The 24,326-nt window shown below is 34.3% G+C and overlaps 1 protein-coding gene across 30 annotated transcripts in view; it reads right to left on the bottom strand.

Moving 5' to 3' along the window:
- Positions 1-325: 325 nt before the first annotated feature.
- FIP1L1 (factor interacting with PAPOLA and CPSF1) overlaps positions 326-24,326 on the bottom strand; it is a 63,913-nt gene continuing 39,912 nt past the window's right edge. For 5 of the 30 annotated variants that reach the window (XM_061192276.1, XM_061192277.1, XM_061192283.1 and 2 more), the window contains 6 exons: positions 19,958-19,984; positions 17,865-17,919; positions 16,412-16,467; positions 9,171-9,384; positions 1,693-1,830; positions 331-929 (listed from right to left, as the gene is read on the bottom strand). In XM_061192276.1, the coding sequence (XP_061048259.1) occupies positions 782-929; positions 1,693-1,830; positions 9,171-9,384; positions 16,412-16,467; positions 17,865-17,919; positions 19,958-19,984 (638 nt within the window). In that variant the 3' untranslated portion in view covers positions 331-781. Of the gene's footprint in view, positions 930-1,692; positions 1,831-9,170; positions 9,385-16,411; positions 16,468-17,864; positions 17,920-19,957; positions 19,985-24,326 lie in introns of all 30 variants that reach the window. The other 25 variants (XM_061192290.1, XM_061192291.1, XM_061192296.1 and 22 more) reach the window with 13 other exon arrangements.

Genomic DNA, 24,326 nt, shown 5'->3' with positions numbered 1-24,326 from the left:
GTGCTGCTCAACCAATGAGCCTTGGAAGAAGCATCAATAAAGGCCAAACCAGCTTGACCTAGCTCATAAAAGATGGCGTTGAGGCAATTCAAATAATTTGTGTCACAGTGACGAGTATTTGTCCATGTGCCTGCCAGAAACTACATTTAGGGCAAGTTATTTCACAGGCCACCCAAATGCCGTTAGATTTTATTACTTTGGATAGAACAGTTCCCCTTTAGTTTCACCATGAACCCAAATTTTAGAACACTGAAAACCTGCTATCAAAAAGTTGCAGTATCAAAACTGTATGAGTGAGTTCTTTAAGATGCAAAGCAACAGTGCCACAGCAGTGATGATAAAAGAAAGACTAGTTTTAATCTCAAGACTCACTCAGAGGTGCATTTTTGATGCATTTTGCAGTGCAACTTCTTTCAAGAGACTGGTATTTGATTAACTAACTAACTAACTCAAGGAAACTGGCCAAGAGGGAACCTTGACCTTTATCAATCAGATATTATGTACACGGCTAAACATAGCTCTTTAAATTCCCTGCTGAGTGACTCATTCACATTACTTTCTTCGATACAAAGTCATTACTGTCTTTTTATTTTTTAAATATTACAAGACAAAGATTTTTAACTTAACATGAAAAATTCACTCTTTTATTTTAGAAGAAAAAAGTTAAATTTTCATACTAACAGAACAAGATTAAAGGCAAATTTCTTAAACATTATCCAGAAAAATAAGATTTATAGTATCTATTTCTGGCACTACTGTACACAAAAGGCCATAACCATGCCTATTCTGCAGGTGTAGCTTCAGTGCTCTCCTGTTCAGGGGCAGGCTCGCTGCCAGCTTCTTTTCCTTCTTTGCTTCTTTTAGATTTTTTGTGCTTGTGTCTCCTATGACTGTCTCCTTCTTCACTTTCATGGCGACGTCTACTATTACTAAAGAAAAAAGAAAGGTGTATTCTTAAAAATGTTTAAGTAGTGACAGATCAACCTACTTTAGGTAAATTCTCGGTATAACAGTGGGTTTTAAATAATCTAATACTTTCTTTTTTTCAAACACATTTTGGGGAGTAATCATTTTTTATGTGACTTTTATGCTGAGATTATATTTACATTTAATGCTCACCTTCACTGATATTCTCCTAGAACCCTAAGAACCATATACGTTAGATTATGAGACCAACACACTGCCCACTATGCCAAGAGGGCCGCTAGGGCCCATATACTTTATTCTAAAAGACTAATTACAAATTAGAAACTGAAGCACTAGGTCAGAACAGGAAATACTTCCTAGAGTTGATTTTAGGCAAACAATAGGCATTAAAATTTAATGCTGATTTTTTTTGGGGTGGGGGGGGACTACAAGGCCCTGAATTTTCTTTGATTAAACTGAACATCAGTTTGTTTAATAACATTTACTACTAAAAACTGATTCAAATGACAAATTCCTCCCCCCCCACCCAAGATAATGTAGTAAGTCTAATTCTCATATTTTTTATTCCATGCTAATTTTGACTTATGGGAATTATAATCTGGTTAGATTTCAATATCTTTGTTGAAACCTATAAGGAACCAACTATAGTCTTCCAATTAGGAACACATATATGCGCTAGTGGTTACTTAGAAATGTTTGCTTTTACTTCCTGAAGTCAAATCAATTTCTCTTGGCTTCAAAATGATTCACTATTAAAGAGCAAACCTTCGAGAGGACTTGTGTCTGGTTTCCTCTTTCTCTCTGTGTCGTCTTTCTCTGTGTCGTTCTTCTTTCTCCCGACTTGCTCTGTGGCGCTCATAGCCTCTTTCTGCATACTCCCTGTATCTGTATCGTTCTTCATCACTGAAATCAGAATAGAAACAAGTTTTCTTGACAACTGGATTGTTGATTCTGAATGACTTCAAGCTACAAAAGATGTGACCTGAGTCCAAACCAGATGCTAACCAATGTTAGCATCTTACACAGAATAGGTGCAAAGTATATATTTGTTGAACTGAGAGGAAAACAATGCTGTTCCCAAATTAGTACTAGATCTAATACAAGAATACAAAATATATAATAATTACACATTATGTTAAAGGGCCAAGTTTGTTCTGTGCTTTCACAGTTATAGGGTAGAAATTTTATATAAATGCTGTTTTTCTTCAAAAATTGGGAGCTGTAACTGATTTAAATTTTAATCAGCAGCTTCGTTTTACTTTTTAGATAAAAGCATGTTCGTATATCTCAGATTCCCAACCAAAATTCTTATGATATTTATAAAATCTTAGGCACACAGTTAAGATTCTAAAAATATATTAAAAATATTTGGTTTATGACGACATAGTGGAAAGTAGATAAAGGTTCTTAAGTTTTTGAATCACATAAAGTATATATTCATCTAATGAAGTGGTATAAACATTAAGAACAGAGTGACATCAAAGCAACTTCCATTTTCCAGTGAAAATTAGAAAGCAGGCAATTGTAAACTGTCACATTGGCATTCTTAGTAGATGTGCAAATTTATGAATACCGGCATACCTCAATGATATGAACCGTACGTTCAATTTCAGACCAATACAATAAAGTAAATATCACAATAAAGCAAGTCCACGAATTTTTGATTTCGCAATGCATATAAAAGTTCTTTACACTATACTGTAGTCTGTTAAGTGTGCAATAACATTATGTCTAAAAAATCAATGTACATGCCTTAATTAAGAATACTTTATTGCTAAAACATGCTAACTATCACCTGAGTCTTCAGCAAGTCATAACATTTTGCTGGTGGAGGGTTTGAAATATTGTGAGAATGACCAAAATGTGACAAAGAAACACGAAGTGAGCAAATACTGTTAGAAAAGTGGCGCTGATAATAAAGTATTATGAAAAAGACTGAAAAAAAAAAAGCAACTTCCACAATATCCACACAAAATGAAGGCAGAAAATTGCCTGTGGACATACTTGAATTCTGACATCCCAATAACTTAACACTGTCTGTGTGGTGAGGAAGGCGGGGCAGGGGGTGGAGGGGGGAGGAGGAAGCTGGAGGGAGGGGACCATGGGAACAACTTCAAATCCATATTAAGCTCTGCCTCCATTTTCTGATTCTGGAGAGAATGGACCTAGTGAAACTGGGACTGATGGTAGTCATCTTTACCTCCTTAGACCTGTCTCTCTTGTCGTGTCCTTTTGTGAAAATGCAGACATACTTCTATTTTTCTCTTAATCCTTCAAGTCTAGTTTTTCTTTTTGTTCAGCATAGAAGTCAACGTTTTCTACATCCTAATGTCAGTAAACTCTCTTAGAATGAATAAAAATACCTTTTAGAACACTGTGTGCTAAAGAGCTTTGGTTTCTAGAAATGTATGTTTAATACAAATTATTAAATTAGAATTTGTACATAGCGTCAAGATGTTAAGGAATCTGAGAGAGAATAACAGGAGACAGAATCAGGTGAAAGTATAAGCCATATAAAAACAGCCTAACTGTGGTCTCTTAGCAAAAGTGGTAATTCAGGAGTGTGACACCTAAAGCCAAGTCATATTGCTGACCAAGTTATTATTGCCTGTGATAATTTTTAATGTTATTTTAAAAATATTCATATATGCATATATATATAGATTATATATATATATACACACACACACACATATGGACACATATATACATACACAAACAATTTTTTTTTCTAATCATAAATGTGTACTTGGTACTGGGAAGGTGGAAGCGTGTCATCAGAAAGGCAATGCACCATGACAGGTAGTGTGGAGTAGCAGGAAGAGTCCGTGCAGAGCAGGCCCAGGAACACGTCCTGACTCTGTTATTTACTAAGTGTATGACCCAGGGTAAGTTACTTAACCTCTGTGAACACTCAGTTTTCTCATCTGTAAAACTGGCAACAGTCTTTTTCAGGGTTGTTGCAGAACTGGCAATAAATAACATAAAGTGTTTGAAACAAGAGCAGGCCCTCAAATGGCCGCTAACAGGCAGGCTCACCATCTTCATTAAATTTAATGTTAAGATTTTCAGAAGCAGAACGCTTTTTGTAAAGGTGACTGTTTCTAATAAGGTTTCTAAAGGAGAATAAACTCACACCTACCATGACAAATATTAGCATTAATATTATCCTCTTTAAAAATGAGGTTCTTTGTAATGATTCCAACTGGATTTACCTAAAAATAACTAAGGTCAATTATCTCATAATTTGTCCTTTGTAACCCTCTTTTTTCCCTCTCACCCTAACACCAATTTTTGTTAGCTTTGAGGCCTTTAAGATTCTGAAGGCAGCCATCTGATGGGACCCTTCCTACGGATGGTGGAAGATTTGGTCTCGTACACAAAATATAAAGACCCCTTCTCTGATAAGCAGCTGCAGCACAAACGTTTCTCTGAGCCTGGAAATCATTAGAGCTCATTTCAAACACCCTAGAATGACCAGCCTTCTCTCTGGCCCACAATTAAGCGACCTAAAAAACAGATGTTGAAACTGGTCTGTAATTTTCAAAACAATGACTGTAATTTGTAACACAACACATACTACATGCCATATTGCTGAAATCTCAGTCTTGAGAAAAAAATGGCCTTTACTTATACTTCATTCGGATTTTCCAGAGAACACTTTATTCCTGGGATAATTCAGAACACAAAATTCTTCCACCTTTTTTTCCCTCTCTGGCCTTGAACTTTTAGTCAGATTTAAGTAAACATTACTCCTGATGCCCTACAGCTAGCAACATGAAAATCAAATATGGTTTAACCATTAACATTTTTAGCTTCAATAAAAATTAAGTAGCATTTGTGCATGAGTGTGTTTGAAATGGACAAAGAATTTTATAAACACTATTATTTATGCAAAGAAAAGTTACGAGCTCTAGCAGAGCAATTCATTTCAGACTTCTTTCCTATGAAGTTTTGCATTAAGCTCCTTACCGTGTGAACATGTACATTCTAGAGATAACAGCACTATCTCAAATATATTAATTTTAACTACATTAGAAACAATTCAACTTCCCAGAAAGTAATGCCCTTGAACTTAACAGAATTCATGCACTTATGTGACTGAAGTTATTAACAGCACATGTCCCACCACACAAACTCGAAACATATACTTCAACACACACACACATACACACAAACATGTATGTATGTACCATACCTTTACTTATTTAGTCAATAAAATGTTACCAGGTGCCTACAATGTATAAGTCATATTATTAGGAGCTACAGGAAGGAAAAAGATTAATAAATCCTATGGAGTTTCTTCTTGCACTTTTTTTTACATAAAGTTTTAAACTTCTAACCAGTCCTAGATATCGTGACAATATTATATGGTTAAATCTATAACGATAGTGTATGAGTAATTCTGTATCCTCAGCACACAACTCTGTGCCTGGTACATAACAGGGACTCAAAAAATGTCAGTTACATGAGAGAGTGGCATGGACATATATACACTACCAAATGTAAAAAAGCTACCTAGTGGGAAGCAGCCACATGACACAGGGAGATCAGCTTGGTGCTTTGTGTCCACCTAGAGTGGTGGGATAGGGAGGGTGGGAGGGAGACGCAAGAGCAAGGGGATATGCGGATATATGTATATGTATAGCTGATTCACTTTGTTATACAGCAGAAACTAACACACCATTGTAAAGCAATTATACTGCAATAAAGATGTTAAAAAAAATGTCAGTTACATGAATGAAAGAATGAATCTGGTTCCCCACCACTCCGGAAAAAAGAAAAAAAAAAAAATCAAGTACAGAAAGAGTAATAAAAACAAATGAAAAGTAATAGAATTTTTAAACTACCTAATTTCAAGACTAGAAAGGATTTTAAGTAATATCTCAACCACATTTCCAGTAGATAGTATGGCTCTACTGTTGCTTTAATTTCTCTATGCTTCCATTTCCTCATCTGACAAATCAAAATTTAGACTGGATAACCCCTAAGGACCTTTCTGGATTAAGAAGTATATGATTACATGATCACATCTAACAAAACAAATGCTGTCTGAATCAAGCATATGCTCACATCTTGAACTGATATATTACTTCATCTCATCCAGCAAAATCAGAAAACTGTGTACCTTACATTTATCTTATCCATAAAAATAGCTGATAACAAAAAAAAGTTATCTTTAACTTATTTCATTCTACATTGTGAAGGTACCTAAATGGATATGTTAATTAGAAAGATGCCCAAATTAATGCTTTGATATAAAGGTTGATTTTTATCCATTTCAAAACCTATCTAGCTAACACAGTTTCACCGACAGTTTTCAAGATTGTTTTTTCTCTATTGTATTCACCCTCCTCCCTGACACGTGTAAGTCATTTTATTCACTGACACATTCATTATGTTCCAGGCATTACTGTACAAAGTGCTGAGGATACAGAGATGAAAAATGAGTCAACACCCTGAAAGAGAAAGACATGCTTTAAAGAAAATACATAAAATGCTTAGGGAGCATGTGAAGGAATAATTAATTCTTTCAGGTTCAGAGTTGCTCACAGAAGACAAATATGAGTTGAACCTTGAAGAATCAGTAAAAGTTTGTGAGGCAGAGAGGATAGGAATAACATGAAGAAGGGAAGTGTTAAACTATGAGGCTTTCCAGAAGAGCAACTAGTTCAGTGTAGCTAGAGCATGCAGTATATTGCCTTGGGAGAGAACCGGGGTTAAAATATAGAAAGGTGCACTGAATTTGTGACTTATGGATCATAAAAAGAATTCTGACTTTATTCTTTATGCTAGCAATAAATGAATTCTTTCCAATGGCACAGAAAATTTTAGGGAATCAATTTCTAGATCACCAACTTCCATATTTATTCTTTCCTAAACATGAACTGCCTAATGATACACCTCCAGGTAACACATATGCCACTTCTCTGGCTAACCTCTCCTCCATCAAGATCCTGGCCTTTTACAAAAGAAAGGCATTCTTTTCACCAATTTTACTATAGTACATTATTGGCTCAGGGTATAAAAACCATCATGCCATCAAGAAGATCTAATTTAAAATATTAGTGTCAGTTAGACCTATTTTATTCAAAGAACCATAAACCTTCTACACGGCTTTAGGCCTTTCTCTCTTATACATCTGTCTGCTACAAAGTATGAAGTAAGAAATGGAATATTTTGGTCTGTGTCCTGGGATGTTCTAACGTCAGATATCGTGTAGAGTAGTGTGGTGGAGTCATAAGAATTTTCCCTGAACTAGTAAAAAAAAAGAAAACCAAAAATTCCTTCTGAAGGAAAGCAAAACAAAGTGCTGGGGAGGCAGCACCTTATTTTGAGTTCTGTGACTATTTTATCTTAGACTTAGATAGGAAATATGGATTAACTCATTTAACTGAACAGAAAAATGAAGTCAGACTTTTTTCCCATAGAAATTGGGTGTGATGTGGCTGGCTGGCTTGACAATAGGAGCTGTCTTTTACCAATTAAGTTATTTGGTAAATATTTTCCATAAATAGAATGGGGGAAATTTGCAGCTCCAGGTTTGCATGAAAATAAATATCAAATACACATAAAGGTGTTTCATTTCTTAAAGACATTTTGGAAAAGATACATTTCCAGTTTCCTAACCCTTTCTAAGCACATTAAGTTGAACAGGGTACCTCTAAAATAAAGAGTATTAAGTATAATTGGTAGTCTTCTGATAAGTCTTGGTAAAGCCCTTTTGGTGTTCTTCCAAGAAACTGAGAAAACTAAAGACTTTGGAAACAGGGTCTTTGCAGATGTAATCATCAAGGCAAGATGAGGTCAGACTGGATTTGGTTGCACCCTAATCCAAAGACTGTTACCCTTTAAAAATAGGGAAATTTGTACACAGACACAGAGAGGAGAATGCTGTGTGAAGACAGAGACACAGATTGGAGTGAAGCATCATCTACAAACCAAGGGATACCAAGGATTGCTAACAACCACCAGAAGTTACAAGAGAGGCGGGGCACAAATTCTCTCAAAGCCTACAAAAAGGAACTAAACTTGCTGCCACCTTGATATCAGACCTCTAGCCTCCAGACCTGTGAGAGTAAATTTCTGTTGTTCTAGGCTAACCAGTTTATGGTACTTTTATTGCAGCAGCCGTAGAAAGCAATTACACCGAGTAACAATCAGTTGGTTTCCAATTATCTGCTTTTAAGAAAACTGAGCCATGAGCTAACAGATTCTTAAAAATAACTTTTGATGACAGGTTAGCTGTGTAATTTTGACATATCACTAAATCTTAAAGTGCTCAAATAATTGAGTGACAGAGCCGCAACAAAATTCCATCAATTCTTATTTACATATTTTATGTGAACAAGGTTTCTCAATGCTTACATCTATATATTAAAAAAAAAAAAAAAAAAAGAAAGAAAGAAATATAATTAATGGCAAAGCCTTTTTTCCCCTAACAGTAGTAACATTCATTCATGGATACAAATATTATTTAGGGATGGGAAGAAGCTCTTTCACCACATTAAAGAATGTAGTTCTGTTAAATTATTTTCATAATTTGTATTATATTTATATATAAAAATAAATAACTAAAATCAAAAAATTTTTAAATACTTAATCTTATGGTCATTAATTTTTTAATACATTTTAACTTACATAGGTATGTTGCAGGGAAGATTGATAGGATGGATCAATTAAAAAAACTTTATCAAGAAAAAAATATTTTGCATTAGAATAAAATTCTTTGGGGGTCGTGGCTCAGAAGTAAGAATTCAAGCACAAAAAGAAGCGGAGAATTTCCAACTGTTACAGAGCTTGTTTATACATTTTTTAAAAATGGATAATGATGTTTAGCAAATCACTATAGTATTCTTAATCCATTGGATATATTTAATAGAGTAATGATAACTTTATTTTAAAATTGTGAGATTTATAACAGACCGGAAATTATATCTATATAGCCAACTATTTATACTTAAGGTGAAAAATTTTTGATGGCAAGATAAAAATATGTGAGGGGGTACGACGTTTTCAAAATTGTTTTAAGGAAGAAATGAACAAACAAATTTGAAGACTGCTGCTTTAGACAGTGGGAAGTCCTTATGAATAAACAGCCTTGATGCTTTTAAAATGGCTATCCTAACTACTCTTCAAGCAATCCTTTCCCAATTGTAGTGGATTTTCCATCCTGGCACTGAATATAAATTCTAAAGTGCATATAAAATACAGGTGTACAAATTCCTGCACGCTGAACATACCTGTTGAAAACACTCGGCGTGGGACTATGATCACGCTCCCTCTCTCTCTCTCTGGTGCGTTCTCTTTCTCTGTCTCGATCACGATCTCGTTCTCGGTCTCTGTCTCTCTCTCTATCTCGGTCTTTCTCTCTTCTTGAGTAATAGTCCCATTGCTTGCTGGTGTCCACAAGACTAGGCCATGAAGGAGCAGAACCAGGAAGGTGGGGAAAGGCAACTACAGAGAAAAAATAATAATAATTAAAAACAAAAGTTATGGTACTTAAAAAACAAAAAAGACCAAAAAAAGTAAATATCCCACAGAAACGCTTCACTAGATTAAAAAGAAAATTATTTTATATATAGAATATAGAAATAACATATGGTGAATACCCACAGTCTGGGTAAATACCCAGAAACAAACCTTAAAGATCTAACATATAAAGACTCTTCATTTTGCAAGGTGAACAGCAAACGAGAATTAGATACACCACAAACTTCCCAATACATCAAAAATGTAAACCAGAGGGGGGCTTCCCTGGTGGCGCAGTGGTTGAGAATCTGCCTGCTAATGCAGGGGACACGGGTTCGAGCCCTGGTCTGGGAAGATCCCACATGCCGCAGAGCAACTAGGCCCGTGAGCCACAACTACTGAGCCTGCGCGTCTGGAGCCCGTGCTCCGCAACAAGAGAGGCCGCGATAGTGAGAAGCCCGTGCACCGCGATGAAGAGTGGCCCCCGCTTGCCACAACTAGAGAAAGCCCTCGCACAGAAATGAAGACCCAACACAGCCAAAAAATAAATAAGTAAACAAATGTGGGGTTTAAAAAAAAAAAAAAAATGTAAACCAGAGTACATAAGGACATCTTCAAAGTGCTGAAAGAAAGTAACAATCAACCTAGAAATATGTACTCAAAATTATATTTCAAGAATAAGACTAAAACAAAGGCATTCATAAACAAAAATAAGCAAAAGTTATAAACAACAGAGTTCACCAAAAAAAACTTCTACCAGATATATGCATATTACATTTCAAGAGTAACCACTAAAAAACAGAAATAAGTATATTATTTCAAAACAATGTAGGGAAAAATAGAATTTTTTAAAAATCACCTGAAAAATTCAGTCAATTCAAAACAGAATTAGAAAGAATGCGGGTATGGGAGACAAGTGTAAATAGCTCAAAAATCACAATAATACAAAAGGCATTGAATTAATTAATCAGTTAAGTGACAGAGATTATTGATTTGTACTTTTAAAAATTCTACCTAAATGCTGAAGAGACATAAAAAACACACAAAATGGTTGAAACTAAAAGAATGGGAGGAAAAAAAGGAAAATACTAATAAAATAAAATAAAATACTAATAAAATAGTAATAAAATAAAATACTAATACTAATATCCCCCAATTTCCATATGAGTAGTTGTATTAAAGCAGACTCATACAAAAAGGATTACTCGGGGAAGAAAGGATGACTACTTGAAGGTGGAGGATGCAACTGACCAAGAAGACAGAACAAATTAAACTTCCAAATATCTAACACCATTGCCTTACTTTTTACACAGTAAAAACTAATAGAAATAATACAGGTAGAAATAGAAAAATCCACCATGATCATGGGAGATTAACATACTTTTTCAATTACTGACACTTTAAGCAAAAAAAAAAATCACTATAGATATATGAGGACCGAGCAAAATACCGCTAACAAAGTTGATTGAATGGACATAACATAGACTACTGCCCAGGGCAGGTAAAGAATACTCATTCTTCTCACCCATATGAAACATTTATAAAAATATACTACGTACTTTCAAAGGATAAGTATAATAGACACCATGTTCTCCGACCACCATACAATTTAAATTAGAAGTAAAAATTAAAAATTATGGGAAAATAATCTCCATATATATCAAATTTAAAACACACTTCTGATAACTCAGGGGTCAAAAAAGTCATAAATTTAAAATAGTTTAAAAACCGAACATAAATAAAAACACAATATATCAAAAGTCTAGAGATGAAAACTGTTCTGGAGGGAAATTAATCTTAAAAAACACTACATTAGAAAAAATGGAAAGCGAATGAATTAAGCTTTCAACTTATGAACCTAGGAAAAAACAGAATAATCTAACAGAAGGGAGATAATAAAGATAAAAGTAGAAATCAAGTAAATAGAAAACTACCATACAATAAACAAAGCTAAAAGTTGGTTTTTAAAGACTAGACGAATAAAACATGATAATCTTCTGACAAGATTAAGAAAAAAAGAGACCTCATAAAAATTATCAGAACCAATAAGGGACTACAACTACAGACGTTGCAGAGATTAAACAACACAGAGAATATTATATACTTTAGACCAACACATTAAGTAACTCAAGAATGAAAAGAAATCTTGACTAGTCCCATAATTATTAAAGACATTAAATCCGTAATTTAAAACCTTCCCACAAGACCAGATGGCTTTTACAGGTGACTTTTACTACAGATCACTCTAATAATATACAAACTTCCAGAGAATAGGAAAAAAAGATTATTGCCTAACTTATCCCATGTGGCTTGTATAACCTTAATACTAAAACCAGTTAAGGACAGTACAAATAAAGGAGAATCACAGAACAATCTTACATATGAACTTGGTTGTCAAAATCCTAAATAAGTCAGTGTTTATTTTTAAAAAATAAAAAGGTAATCAATCATGACCAAGTTAGGTTTACCTCAGCAAACAAAAGGTGGCTCAATATTAGAAAAATTTAGAAATCTGCCACATTAACAGAGAAGGAAAACAATATGATCAACTCAGAAAGCATCTGATAAAGCTCAATATCCGTTCACAGTTTAAAAGCCCTTGGAAAACAAGAAGAGATTTTCCTTATACTGACATAGGGTTTTATCAAAAACCTGAGTAAAAATCTAGTAGTATAAATATAAATGCATTTCCTTTAAAAAAAAAAAAAAGGGGGGGTGTCCCCAGACAAGAACTCCACTTTCAGTACTTCAATATTATACGGAGATCCTAGCCAGAACAATAAGACCAAAAAAAGGGGGTTGGGGGCAGGGGGAGGTGAGGAATAAGAGTCTGAAACGGAAGGAATTGCAGATGATACTGCCTGAAGAAAATTCACAGACAAATTATAGTGAGAGTTCAACAGGTAACAGGTTACAAGATCAACATATATATTGATCAATATATATACATATAAATAAAACAAAAACCAATTATATTTCTAAATACAAGCAAATACAAACAGTACATGGAGCTTAAATGAATACACCATTTATAAGAACAAAAAAAAACATTAGGTACCTATGACTAAATCTAACCAAAGATGTGCAAGAAGTGTATGGAGACAATTATAGCACTCAGCTGAAACACATTAAAGAACACCTCCCTAAATGGAGAGTACTTGTTCATACATTAACTCAATGTTGTAAGGTATGAATTCCTACAAACTGTTCTAGAGCATCAATGTAACAATAACACGGTATAGTAAGAGAAAGGACTCTGGAGCGAGGCTACAAGGTTTCAAATCCTGCCTCTGCCACTTATTGTGTGACATTAGGAAAATGGCCTTAATGTGGCTGTTCTTAAATTCCCTAGTCCATAAAATGAGGGTCGTAACAGTATGCCTGCTTTATAAGACTGTCAGGGTTACATGAATTAACAGTGTTTGTCATACTGTATGCATAATATAAGCGTTAATTATTAATAAAAATCAACAGAGTGTTTCATGGAACTTGCAAAGTTGATTCTAAAATAGATATGTAAGAGCAATGGCCCCAAAATACTTCTGAAGCAGAATAAGGTAGATAGATTTTGCTGAACCAGATATCAGATTTACTATACAACTCAAAAGTAAGGTAGTGTGGCATTATTAGCACAGGGACAGTTAAATTAACCGAATGAATAGTCTAGAAAGGTAAGAAACAGATCCATGCACGCAGGGAAACTTGATACACGAATGGAGAGATGACACTGTAGATCCCTCAGGAAGGATAAACAAGTAACACTGGGACAATTACACCTTTACTTTATAACGTAGGCAAAAATTAATTCCAGATGGCTTAAGAACTTACACAGGAAAAAGAAATTTGAAAACTTTTTTTGGGGAAAAATGTATTAAAGAATATCTTTGTATACTTGAGGTAGAGAAACTCATGGTTCAAATATGAACCCAATTAAAATGTGGTATGACTTTGCACAGTTGATGAAGTGTTAAAAAAAATGATACTTTTAATGTATTTGCCATAGAAAATTTCTTCTTTGAGGGGCTTGAGTATAATTATCACTATAGTACAGAATATTTACACAGTCCTAATAATGTGACTATGGTTTATTGTTCAGCTTTTAGAATAAAATATTTGTCAGGGCACAGATAATTTTGGTTACAAGACAGAATATTAGAAGTATAGCTGGGGCTTCCCTGGTGGCGCAGTGGTTGAGAATCTGCCTGCCAACGCAGGGGACACGGGTTCGAGCCCTGGTCTGGGAAGATCCCACATGCCGCAGAGCGGCTGGGCCCGTGAGCCACAGTTACTGAGCCTGCGCGTCTGGAGCCTGTGCTCCGCAACAAGAGAGGCCGCGATAGTGAGAGGCCCGCGCACCGCGATGAAGAGTGGCCCCCGCTTGCCACAACTGGAGAAAGCCCTCGCACAGAAACGAAGACCCAACATAGCAATCAATCAATCAATAAAAAATCTAAAAAAAAAAAAAGAAGTATAGCTGATCAAAGCGGGGAGGCAGAGATGGAAAAAGAGGTGAAGGCTTGGAAAGACACACAGTAGTAGAGACTGATGGTACATGAAACAGAGGGTAGGTATATAAATAAAAAGAGGAAGAAAGAGAGTAATATAATTTCACTTCAGGGGAATAGGAGAGGAGTAATGATGGTAAGTGAGTAAAATACACATCTATCACACTAGGAAGATAACAGATGGTATCTAAAGTTATATAATCAAGAAATAGGGTGATAAGCCTATGTAGAAATGCCATGCAGACCATCAAAAGAACTAAAAACCAATAAAAATGTTTGTCTCTGCAGTTCTTCAATATTCCTGCAAAGATTACTTTTTAACTAGATATTACTTTATAAGCACAATCTTAATATGCACATCAAGAAAAATCACTGTTTCCATCTACAGTTACTTAGTAGTGTTTGAGGATGAACTACAAAATTCTAAAATAAACAAAGGTAAAACAGAATTACCAATAAAGAGGAAGTAGTATTTATCATCTTCATTCCAAGGCTTTGTTTGACTGGGATAAAGAAACCTAACTTTCCTCTATTTAATTCTTGTGCTATGCTTTATCATTGTTAGCACTAAAGACATCCTCATTAAAGGGGAGAAAAAAGCTCATCTCTGAGGGGGTGGTAAAGAGCGAGCAGAAAACTCTTGCTTTTTTATTAAAAATGTGCATATATTACTTTGAGAAAAAGTTAAATGCTTAGCCAGTTTTTTTAAAATGAAATCTTCCACAAGGAAACTGCACAGGTAATCTCAAGAATAAAGTCTTATTCTTTCTGATATGGGCTATTCCTCAAGTTCACCTGTACTGAAACAAATACACAGGAATTTAATGACAAAGCAGAAAATGTTAAGTGCCATAAAAAAGGTAAAAATAAATTTTAATTAATTTTATAAGTAATGCTTATTGAGTATGTACATATTATAGGCACTGTGCTGAGTCCTTTATATTCAATTAACATGTGAAAAATAACCACCTCCAAGTGCAGAAAAGGGAAGGAACTTGGAGCTTGTTGGAGATGGGGATAATCAGAAAATTAACAGCTAATATTTGAGTGTTTATTAAATGGCAGGACTAATGTGCTTCAGTGTATTCTCTCTGATCTTATGAGGAAGAATTTTGCTCTCCATTTAATGGTTAAAGATCTATAAAAGTCACATAAATAATGAGAGGGGGAAGCAAGATTCCAACCCAAAGAGTATGACTTCCTGGGAGCCCAGGGGAAAAAATGTGATATAACCACTGAAACAAATAACAGAAAGACCACCTTTTGATGTGAATGAATGGAATATGTGGCTTTGAACAAGGTGGGTCTGAAGGACAGTACAAAACCCTGACACAGATACCTAGAAGGTTAACTGAAAGTATATGACTGATACTATGATCTGATCTCTCACCAAGACTTACAAATTCTACTCCATAAATGCCTTTGGAACCACTAATTTTCTCCATCCCCCATGGTATCAGCTGAATTCAGGACTATAAATTTCTTCCCCTGGATTACTCTAACAGCTTCTTGTTCTCCCAATCAAGCAGGCATCTCTGCCCTTCCCACCTTTCTCCCACCCTACAAATCCCCAATTTCCTCACAGTAAGTAGCCAGAATGGACGCTTTTCAAATGTAAACCTAACAATTATGCAAATCAGCATAAAACTAAATGGCTCCTCACAGCCCTCTGACTAAGGTCTAAACTCTACAGCATGGCTGTAACGCCCCACACCATTTCTTATCTCATCTCTAGATGTTCATCGTATTCTCCACACTCCGACCACACCACACTTCATTCAGTCCATAAAGCCTACCACACTCTCTCACACCCCCATGTTTCTGAACATGATTTGAACCCCAAATCAAATCATCTACACCCCACTCCAGTGGAGTGGGAGACCCCTCCATCATGCTCCTATGATACCCTCTTCTGTCACCTGGTTGTTTCCTCACTAGCTTATACTTTGTTGAAGGCAAGCAAACCTATGTCTAGTTTACTGCATCCTTAAAACCTAGTACAATGCACAGCTCTTTTAAAATAAATGAATGGATCAAGAAATCTAAGCAGAAAGTGGTATCAGAAGGCCTTAGAAGGGATAAAGTTGTCAAGAGTGAACATGAAAGAGAACCTGCCAAATGATCTAGAAGAAAAGATAAACCAGTGAGGGGGAAAGATGAGAAAGAGGTTAGTCAGATGCCGTGAGTTAAACAAAAAAGATTATGGACAATGAAGATCGACAATTTGGTGACAAATCCTAAATCCTTTTAGGAAAAGGCAAGGGACAAATATCCCCGTTGTGTCACCATTTGTTAATTTTTAAAAGTATAGTTGATAAAGAAATGAAAAGTATTCTGTTAAGTAACCTGGAATATATGTAGGACCTAGTTCTTCCTGTAGTAAATATTTTTTAATTGCTCTGTAAGATAGTACTTTAAACCATGGAAGTATGTTTCTATTGTTTTAAAAGTACTTAAGTACTTTACTGATTCAAACTGAATCTGGGCAATTAAAAAATAACACTTACCATTGCCATATGGAAAAGCACGTGCAGAACGACTATCATAACCAGAGGAATGTCCACTGTCGAAGAAAAATATATTTTTATGTGTTGCAAGGAAGTTCTGAATTTTAATAATTTGGTGCAAATGCAAAACGTAAGGCAGAATTATGGCTTTTATTTAATCACCATATAATGGTAGCTATAATTCTGTAACTTTATTTTTTAATACTTTAAAACACAGGCTATTTAGCCTCAAAACCTAACACCTACTTGTAAAGAAAATATAGCTTGTTAGTACTAACATGAGTAATCCAATCAATTCAGCCTGACTCACAATAAGTAACAGAAACTTTGAGGTTAACAAAGTATTTCAGACTTTAGTTAAAATTTTGCCTTAAAAAACTGACTTTAATGATTAAAAATTAGAAATTCAGCCCTACTGATAGAATCAACAAATACTACTTTTTAACATTTTGATCATGAAAACAAATATATGTTTAACAAAAACTTAAAATTAAATCCTATGGTCTCACAAGTCACACTTCACTGAGTTTTATCATTTCGTTTGAAAAACATATGCACGGTTTGATGTTATTGATGTAAAGTTCTCACAATTTTTCTTTTTATATAGTTTAAATCACTTTTTCAGAAATACAGTATTTTTTACAGAGTTTATTTGCCACTTTAGAGGAAATAATAATAGCTACCATTTATTAGTTATTTCTATCTGCAAAGAATGGTGCTGATGCTTTATATTCACTAGCTGTTTTAATCTTCACAACTCTACCAACCCCCCCATTTGGTAAAAGAGGAATCTGAGTCTCAATGAATAGTTTTGAACCTTGCTTAAGAACACAAAGCTGGGAATTCTGAAGCCAAATTTGAACCAGGTTAGTGTGATTCCAAAACCTATGGGGTTAAACATGGTATTGCCATCCATGAGGTAAATGTTCTTTACCACAGCATTCCAAATAACATAAACCATAAACGCAGGGTATGAAAAATAAGGCTATTGCCACGCAGAAGGGATCCAATCTTCCTTTGTGGAAGCTGAGTTGCACTGGGTAGCAAGGAATAAGGCAGCTTTGCTCTGGGGTCCCTGAAAATAGTTATCCTTACTTAATCCTAAAACAGACATGCATTATTCATGATTACTAGTCATCTGTTTGTACATCCCACAAAACTTGACTACAGCCAAGTTTTTACAATCTAGGGGTTTCTTTAATAAGAGTATCGTAAATCAAAGCAAGATATTTCAAAATACTATCATTTAGTTTTCTTTGTCCTGTTTTGTTATTAGGCTATAGGTCCAACATCTTATATAAAAGTAACTAATATAGATCTAGACTTATGAATTAAAAGGCAGGTACTATTGCTTATAAAATTAAACCTCTGAAAATATTACCAAGATACATATGATTCTTCTGTCAGAAGCCTATCAATGATAAAAAAAGTTTATAGTATCCATACTGATTACCTTTCTATTGTTGGTATAAGAGATGGAGGTGGAGCTCCTGGTGGAGGAGGAAAACCTGAAACATTCAATCATAAGATAAAAAAAGTTAATAGAACATACACTTAATGCCAAGAGTTAAAGTTGCTGTGTGTCACTAAATTTCTCTGGGGATATAACGTGCTTCTCTATGTTATAACGGACAGAAAAAAAATGGAGCTTAAATTTATGAACAGATTTTTGGAGGAATATAACTTTAAATGAACAGTCTGGTCTAATACACAGAGCACAAACTGGGAGTCAGGACACCCGGTCTTATTTTCAGCACCACACACAGCCCATTTTGTGAGTGTGAGAAAGTTAATCTCAATGCCTTACCTTTTCCATATATAAAACAGTAGTAGTGTTGCCACCAGATATATTTTAAGTATTTTAGAAGAAAAGCAAATAAAATAGCATTTACCTCTTTCAAAAAATATTTTGAGAGTTTAGATGTATAGAAATTTCCTTAAAATGTGTAATTTATAAATAAAATCTTATCAGTAAATATATAAATGCTTAAGGCTGAGAACATCCATCATAAAATACGTTTTAAATAGCACAACCCTAAAGAACTAATTTATAAAGAAAAGCACATAATACAGTTTTTTAATTAGTTTAGAAAGGAAATAATTTGCACCTTTATATCATGAGGTCTGCATTCTGAATAATTCACAAAACCTAAATGAAATACCACAGAGTATGGCTACAAGGGACCTTAACAGTTAATCTACTCTGCACTTTCAAATTCAGATAGGCAATAAAATATCCCAACAAGACTTGAAGATTCTACAACTTATGATACCAATTCCTTATGACACCAATTCCTGCCAAGCTTTAATAACCCTGACTATTAGGAAGCACATTAAATTATATAATTTCAATCTCTCTCACTACAAATCATATGCTGATCTGCATGAGGACAAAAAGCAATCCATTGAAATACATGTTTGAAAACACTTCCACTAAGCTTCCTTTTCAGTATTCTAGGTAAAAATGAATCCCAGTTCTCCTAATCCTTCTCAAAAGTCCATTTAAATCCATTTTTAGCCCTGCTTCAAGCTGTTTCAAATTCACCATGCTCATCTTCACTGTGTCCAGTATTAGGTTCTCCTCTATTAAACATCTTAGCAGTGTAAAATTTAGCAATTACTACATTAGTCCTAGAGTCACAATCCTACTTTATATAGCCTTAAAATCACACTTCTTTTTAACCTATAAAGACACACCAATGATTCCTTTATGACTTTTCTTAATAAGTCTTCTTCAGACATATTCATACATAATCAGTGACTCTCTATCCCACATCTAAATATGTACACTATCCCATCCCATGCTATCTAAACTCCACTATTTTCTGTTTATCAAGGTCATTTTGAATTTAGACCCACCCTTCCAAGCATTGTCACCTCTCATTCTCTTTATACTTGACTTTTAAAACTGAACTCAGTAAACACACTTGCTATCATATTTGTATCACACTACCAAAAAATAAAAAAATTAAAAAAGAACTGAAAAAAAATGTAAAAAACACTGGGCCACATATAAACTCCTATTGATCATATCTTTACAACAATGAACAATTTAATCACCACTCTATGAACAACCATCTGTCCAGCTGTCAACCTATCTGTATGGTTCAGAACATACTTTCTCACAACATTGAGTTATGCCAGCAGGGTAAAAAAAAAAAAAATCAGAAACAATGATAAAGTCAAGATAAATGATCTTTCTCTTCTCTTGCAGTCACTTCATCATATATAAAAAATTCATTGGTCTGAAAAAACAATTTTTAATAAAAATTTATTTTTAATCCTATACTGCTTTCTTTAATAAATTGATATGGTAAGAATTTTCTCAGAATCTCTATTTCTACAGAAATGGGTAAGACAAGTATAAGAAAACTAAATATCTTAATCAAAACTCGAATGAAGCAAAGGCAGAGCTGAAAATAGGACCTTGAAATCCCAATAGCCTATTCCACATTCTAACCACATCAACACTGTCCCTCCTGTAACTGTAAGCTTGAAATTTCATGTTTATTAACAATGATGGAGAAAACATGAAAAAAGTTTTACCTGGAGGTGGTACAGTTATTGGAATACCTAAAAAACAAGTGATGAAATTTAATATAGTAATTGGATTTCATAACCTGTTATGTATTTATGCCATCACCAAAGAAAACCTTGAAATAAAACCCCTCGCCTCATTGTCCTGGCTTATTCAGTCAAAAGCAGCATTCTGTTTTCTTGCAGAGGACCAACAATTCAAATGTAACGTCAGACTTCCTGATGAAATCCCAGTCTAACAACTTCATGACAAGGTTTCCCCCACTAGTTGTAATCACAAACGAAGTGAGACATCAGTTAAAAAAGCACACCTGTGCATACACAAATATCAAACTCCATGAAATTAACACTAAGTTTGATAATCAACATCTGATCTTGTTATTTTAACAGTTTAATAGGGAAAGTGATCAATGGGTTCTTAAATACTGCAGGTAGTGCAAGGTAACTTGGAAGATGATGGATATTCACTTTAGTAAAGCTACGAGGGAGGTTCAAGTGTTAGTGTGAATTGTTTTACTGTTGTTGACAGGAGTGTGGAAAGGTTATTACTTCCCTTGACTTGTGGGAGTAGAGATAGGGGGTATAGCCAATTCATATATATAAACCCCTAGGGCACACTAAGTCTACTTCTATAGAAGTCAGTAAATACTAATTTGAGTGACTCTCACTCATCAGCACACATTATAAACTTTAAGAAATAAGCTATGTATAAACATTCTCAATTTACATTGGTCAAATGTGCCCATAAATCCTAATTTAAAATTTATGTGTCATGCAAATTGTAACAGTTTCTTGTCTGAAGAAAAATGACATTTCTAAGTAGAAAAATTAAAAAAATAAAAAACTTTTTCAAGGAAAATTTTATACCATAATAACTTCAACAAAGTCAGAATGGTTTACTAAACCCAATCTTAAACACTGCATCAAAACTATTCCCAAAGAGGAAAAAGTAATCTAATTCATTAACTAAATGCATAGGAAAAAATAATGAAAAAAACTGCTTTCAAGTGTTTGCTTGTCAATGAAACATCTGTCAATAATTTATTTAAACTTTTTCTGTGCATGTTTTACCAGAATAAGAGGTTTATACAAAAAGATCTTAAAGCAGCAAGTGGCCTTAAAATGGAGAATGAAGCACCTTATTTAACCACCCATGCAATAAAAGGATATGCTAAACTTACAAAACCAAGAAGATTGAAAAAGATATATAAGGCAGCCATCATGTTTCAAAAATCATTAGGCATCCACAAGTCTACTAAAATGAGCTACACTTCATGGTAATTCTCATCCATCCTGAGGTACCTTGCTGCTTCCTATATTACTAAGCTAAAAGAATCCAGCAAACAATACAAACTAGCAGAGTCCCAGACACCAAACTAAATGGGAAATTAAGGAAGGTAGAGCATATTAAATGTTCTTAATGTCTACTGTTACTTTTCTTTAGAACAGTACAGATTTTTTTAGAGCACTACTGGACTTCACTATGTGACCTAGTTTTCACATTTAAATACATGACTATTTAAATGAATGACTATTGTCCTAGGTGTGTAAGATAAAAAACCGTACCAAATTCAGCAACCCACTCTGTAATCCTAATAACTTTACCTAAGTAAATACACGAGCAACATGCATCACTTCAGCTAACTACAATGTGAATTCATGGTGAAGTAAGAAAATACTAGTCAGCCCTCTCAAAATTTAGTCCTCAAAAACATTTATCAAACTTTCACAAAACATAAAAATAAAAGAATATAACCAAACTATTAAGTATGCTACGAAGGTAGTTAAAATTACAAACATTTTGCTTTAAATTTTAATCTTACTACAGTAGTATCATAGGACAGATTTTTAAAAAATCAACTGAAAAGAATTAAGAACACAAAAATTATGCAACATAGACAGATATAGATGTCTTTCCAAACAGTATCTACACATCAGAAAGCTGGCATGAGAACTTTATAAAGGGTCCTTCTTGTGAGACCTATATTTCATCTAAGATAACTCAATGCAAATCTTTATTTGTTAAGTGTTCACTGAAACAGAACTTAAAAGTTGATGAAACACTATACAATCCATTCTTTGACAATTAGCAAATGTATTTTCAAAATGCTACTAAGAAAATTTAATATGTGATATAATGTTAAACCAACACAATTTTCATCTAAAATAATCACCGTTTGGTATTTGACTTTTGTTAACAAAAGAAACAATGTAATGAAAAAGAAAATGCATCTCAAAATTACAGGTCCTGTCTCCCTCAACAATCCCACCTTTCCTGGCCAACATACATGCTGCCCAGCCAACAGGCTTGAAATACACAAAGCACGCACTGTGTTTCTTTTTTGTGTCCTTTATCTGTAAAATGAGTAGGGAAAAAATGTTTGTTTTCCTGGAAAGTTTTGTATACAATAGTAAAAGCAAGATTTCTATTACAGGCCAAAAGTTTTTGGAAAAGTAATATTCAAGTTCTAAAGGGAATGAATAGATTAGTGGTTTTGAAACTTCAGGGGCCATCAGAATCACCTCAAGAATTTGTTAAAACACAGACTGCTGGGCCCCTCCCCTAGAATTTCTGATTCAGTAGGTCTGGAGTGAGGCAGAGAATCTGCATTCCAAACAAGGAGATGATGATGTTGCTGACCAGAGACCATACTTTGCGAATCACTGGATTACATTCAAACTTCTCTACTAATTGCACTGCTGAGCACCTCAATATTCAAAACATATAAAATAAATTCCATTTCAAATTTTTATGAAACAAACAAAGCATGTGACATTCTGAAGTAAAACAGTACAGCTGTATGACAGCCTATACTATCTGGCATCTTCAAAAGAAAGAGAATAGGATTTAACTAATTCCAGTATGTAATAAGTACTTGTAAATGTAAAGAAGCATACGGGTGGGGGGGACCTAAAATCCTATTTAGGGACTGAAGGAATTGATGCAAAGAAACAGAAAGGCAGCAGACCAGCAAAACATATCAAGAGGAACTCATCTAAATTTCAAAAATTCTCACAAAGTTAATAGAGGCTCTGTACTCAAAAGATAAATGAATAAAAATTATCTATGAACTCATTCTCAATGTATCCCATCATTATTTTATATAGCTATGGCAAGAAAGAGTTACGTGATAGGCAATCTCTGACATGGCTTCCAGAGATCCCTGCCTCCTGGTATTCATGTCTTTTTATACCTCTGGTATTTATATCCTCCCCTTGAGTGTGGGCTAGATATAATGACTTATTTCTAACAAGCGAAATACAGCAAAAATGATGGGATGTCACTTCCGTGACTAGGTTACAAAAGAGAGTGACTTCTATTTTGCTGGTTTCCTCTACTGTGTTCTCAGCATTCACGCTTTGATGAAGCAAGCTACCGTGTTGGAAAGGAAGTGAATCTTTTCAACAAAGAGGTCAGTGAACTCAAACAGAAATCTTTTCTTAGTCAAGCCTTTGAGATGACCATCTCAAAGCCTGTGAGAGAACTTGAAGCAGAGGACCAGCTAAGCTGTCCCCACATTCCTAACCCACAAACACTGTTCAATAATAAATGTATGTTGTTTTAAGCCACTATGTTCTACAGTAATTTGTTATGGAGCAAGAGCTAACTAATACATATAGTTACTACCTATCATTTCTCTATTCAGTTCAAATGAAAGAAAAAAGCACAGCAGAAGAACTGTGTGAACTATGCTTCCTATTTCTCACTTGGAAATTACAAATTTCATCAACACTAAGTATGTTACAAATAGATAGGCTGATCACTTTCCTTATGTCTCACCAATTTCTACTTTCAAGTCATCAAGCTCGTAAGTAAATTCTGCACAAAAAAACTGAGTACAAAAAGTTTTATAAAAATCTTTAAATATTACCTTCCACCACATGCTTTTCTATGTATCAATATTTTAAATACTGTATATACACATACATCATCTACCATGTACCCTTTAAAAAAAAACAGGATGTAGACTACTATAAAACTATTTCTTAATAAAGTAAAATAATCACAAAGGTGCGAAAAGGAATGGAAGCAATTTTAAAGAAAAAATATGTTAAAAGGTGCTATGGTCACTCAACTTAAAGCAACAAAAATAGTTATCAGCATACTCCACACCTAAAAAGTAAAAAAGATAATTTTACATTAACTATAAAATGGGTGAACTATTTTATCTTTATTAAGATCTCTTAATCCTCCCATTATAAAGTAATCTAAAAGCCTACGGAAAACAAAAATTCTATGTTAGACAAATAAAAACGTCTCTGATAGAAATATCAATATTTTTACAAATAACTTGTAAAGGAATTAATCTCTACAAGCTCACATCTAATGGCAAAGTGACTGGAAGGGTAGCACAAACAAAAGGCAAATATTAAACCA

The sequence above is a fragment of the Eubalaena glacialis genome, chromosome 5, assembly GCF_028564815.1.
Source record: "Eubalaena glacialis isolate mEubGla1 chromosome 5, mEubGla1.1.hap2.+ XY, whole genome shotgun sequence".
NCBI lineage: Eukaryota > Metazoa > Chordata > Mammalia > Artiodactyla > Balaenidae > Eubalaena > Eubalaena glacialis.
This window is presented reverse-complemented; position numbering and strand designations above follow the sequence as displayed.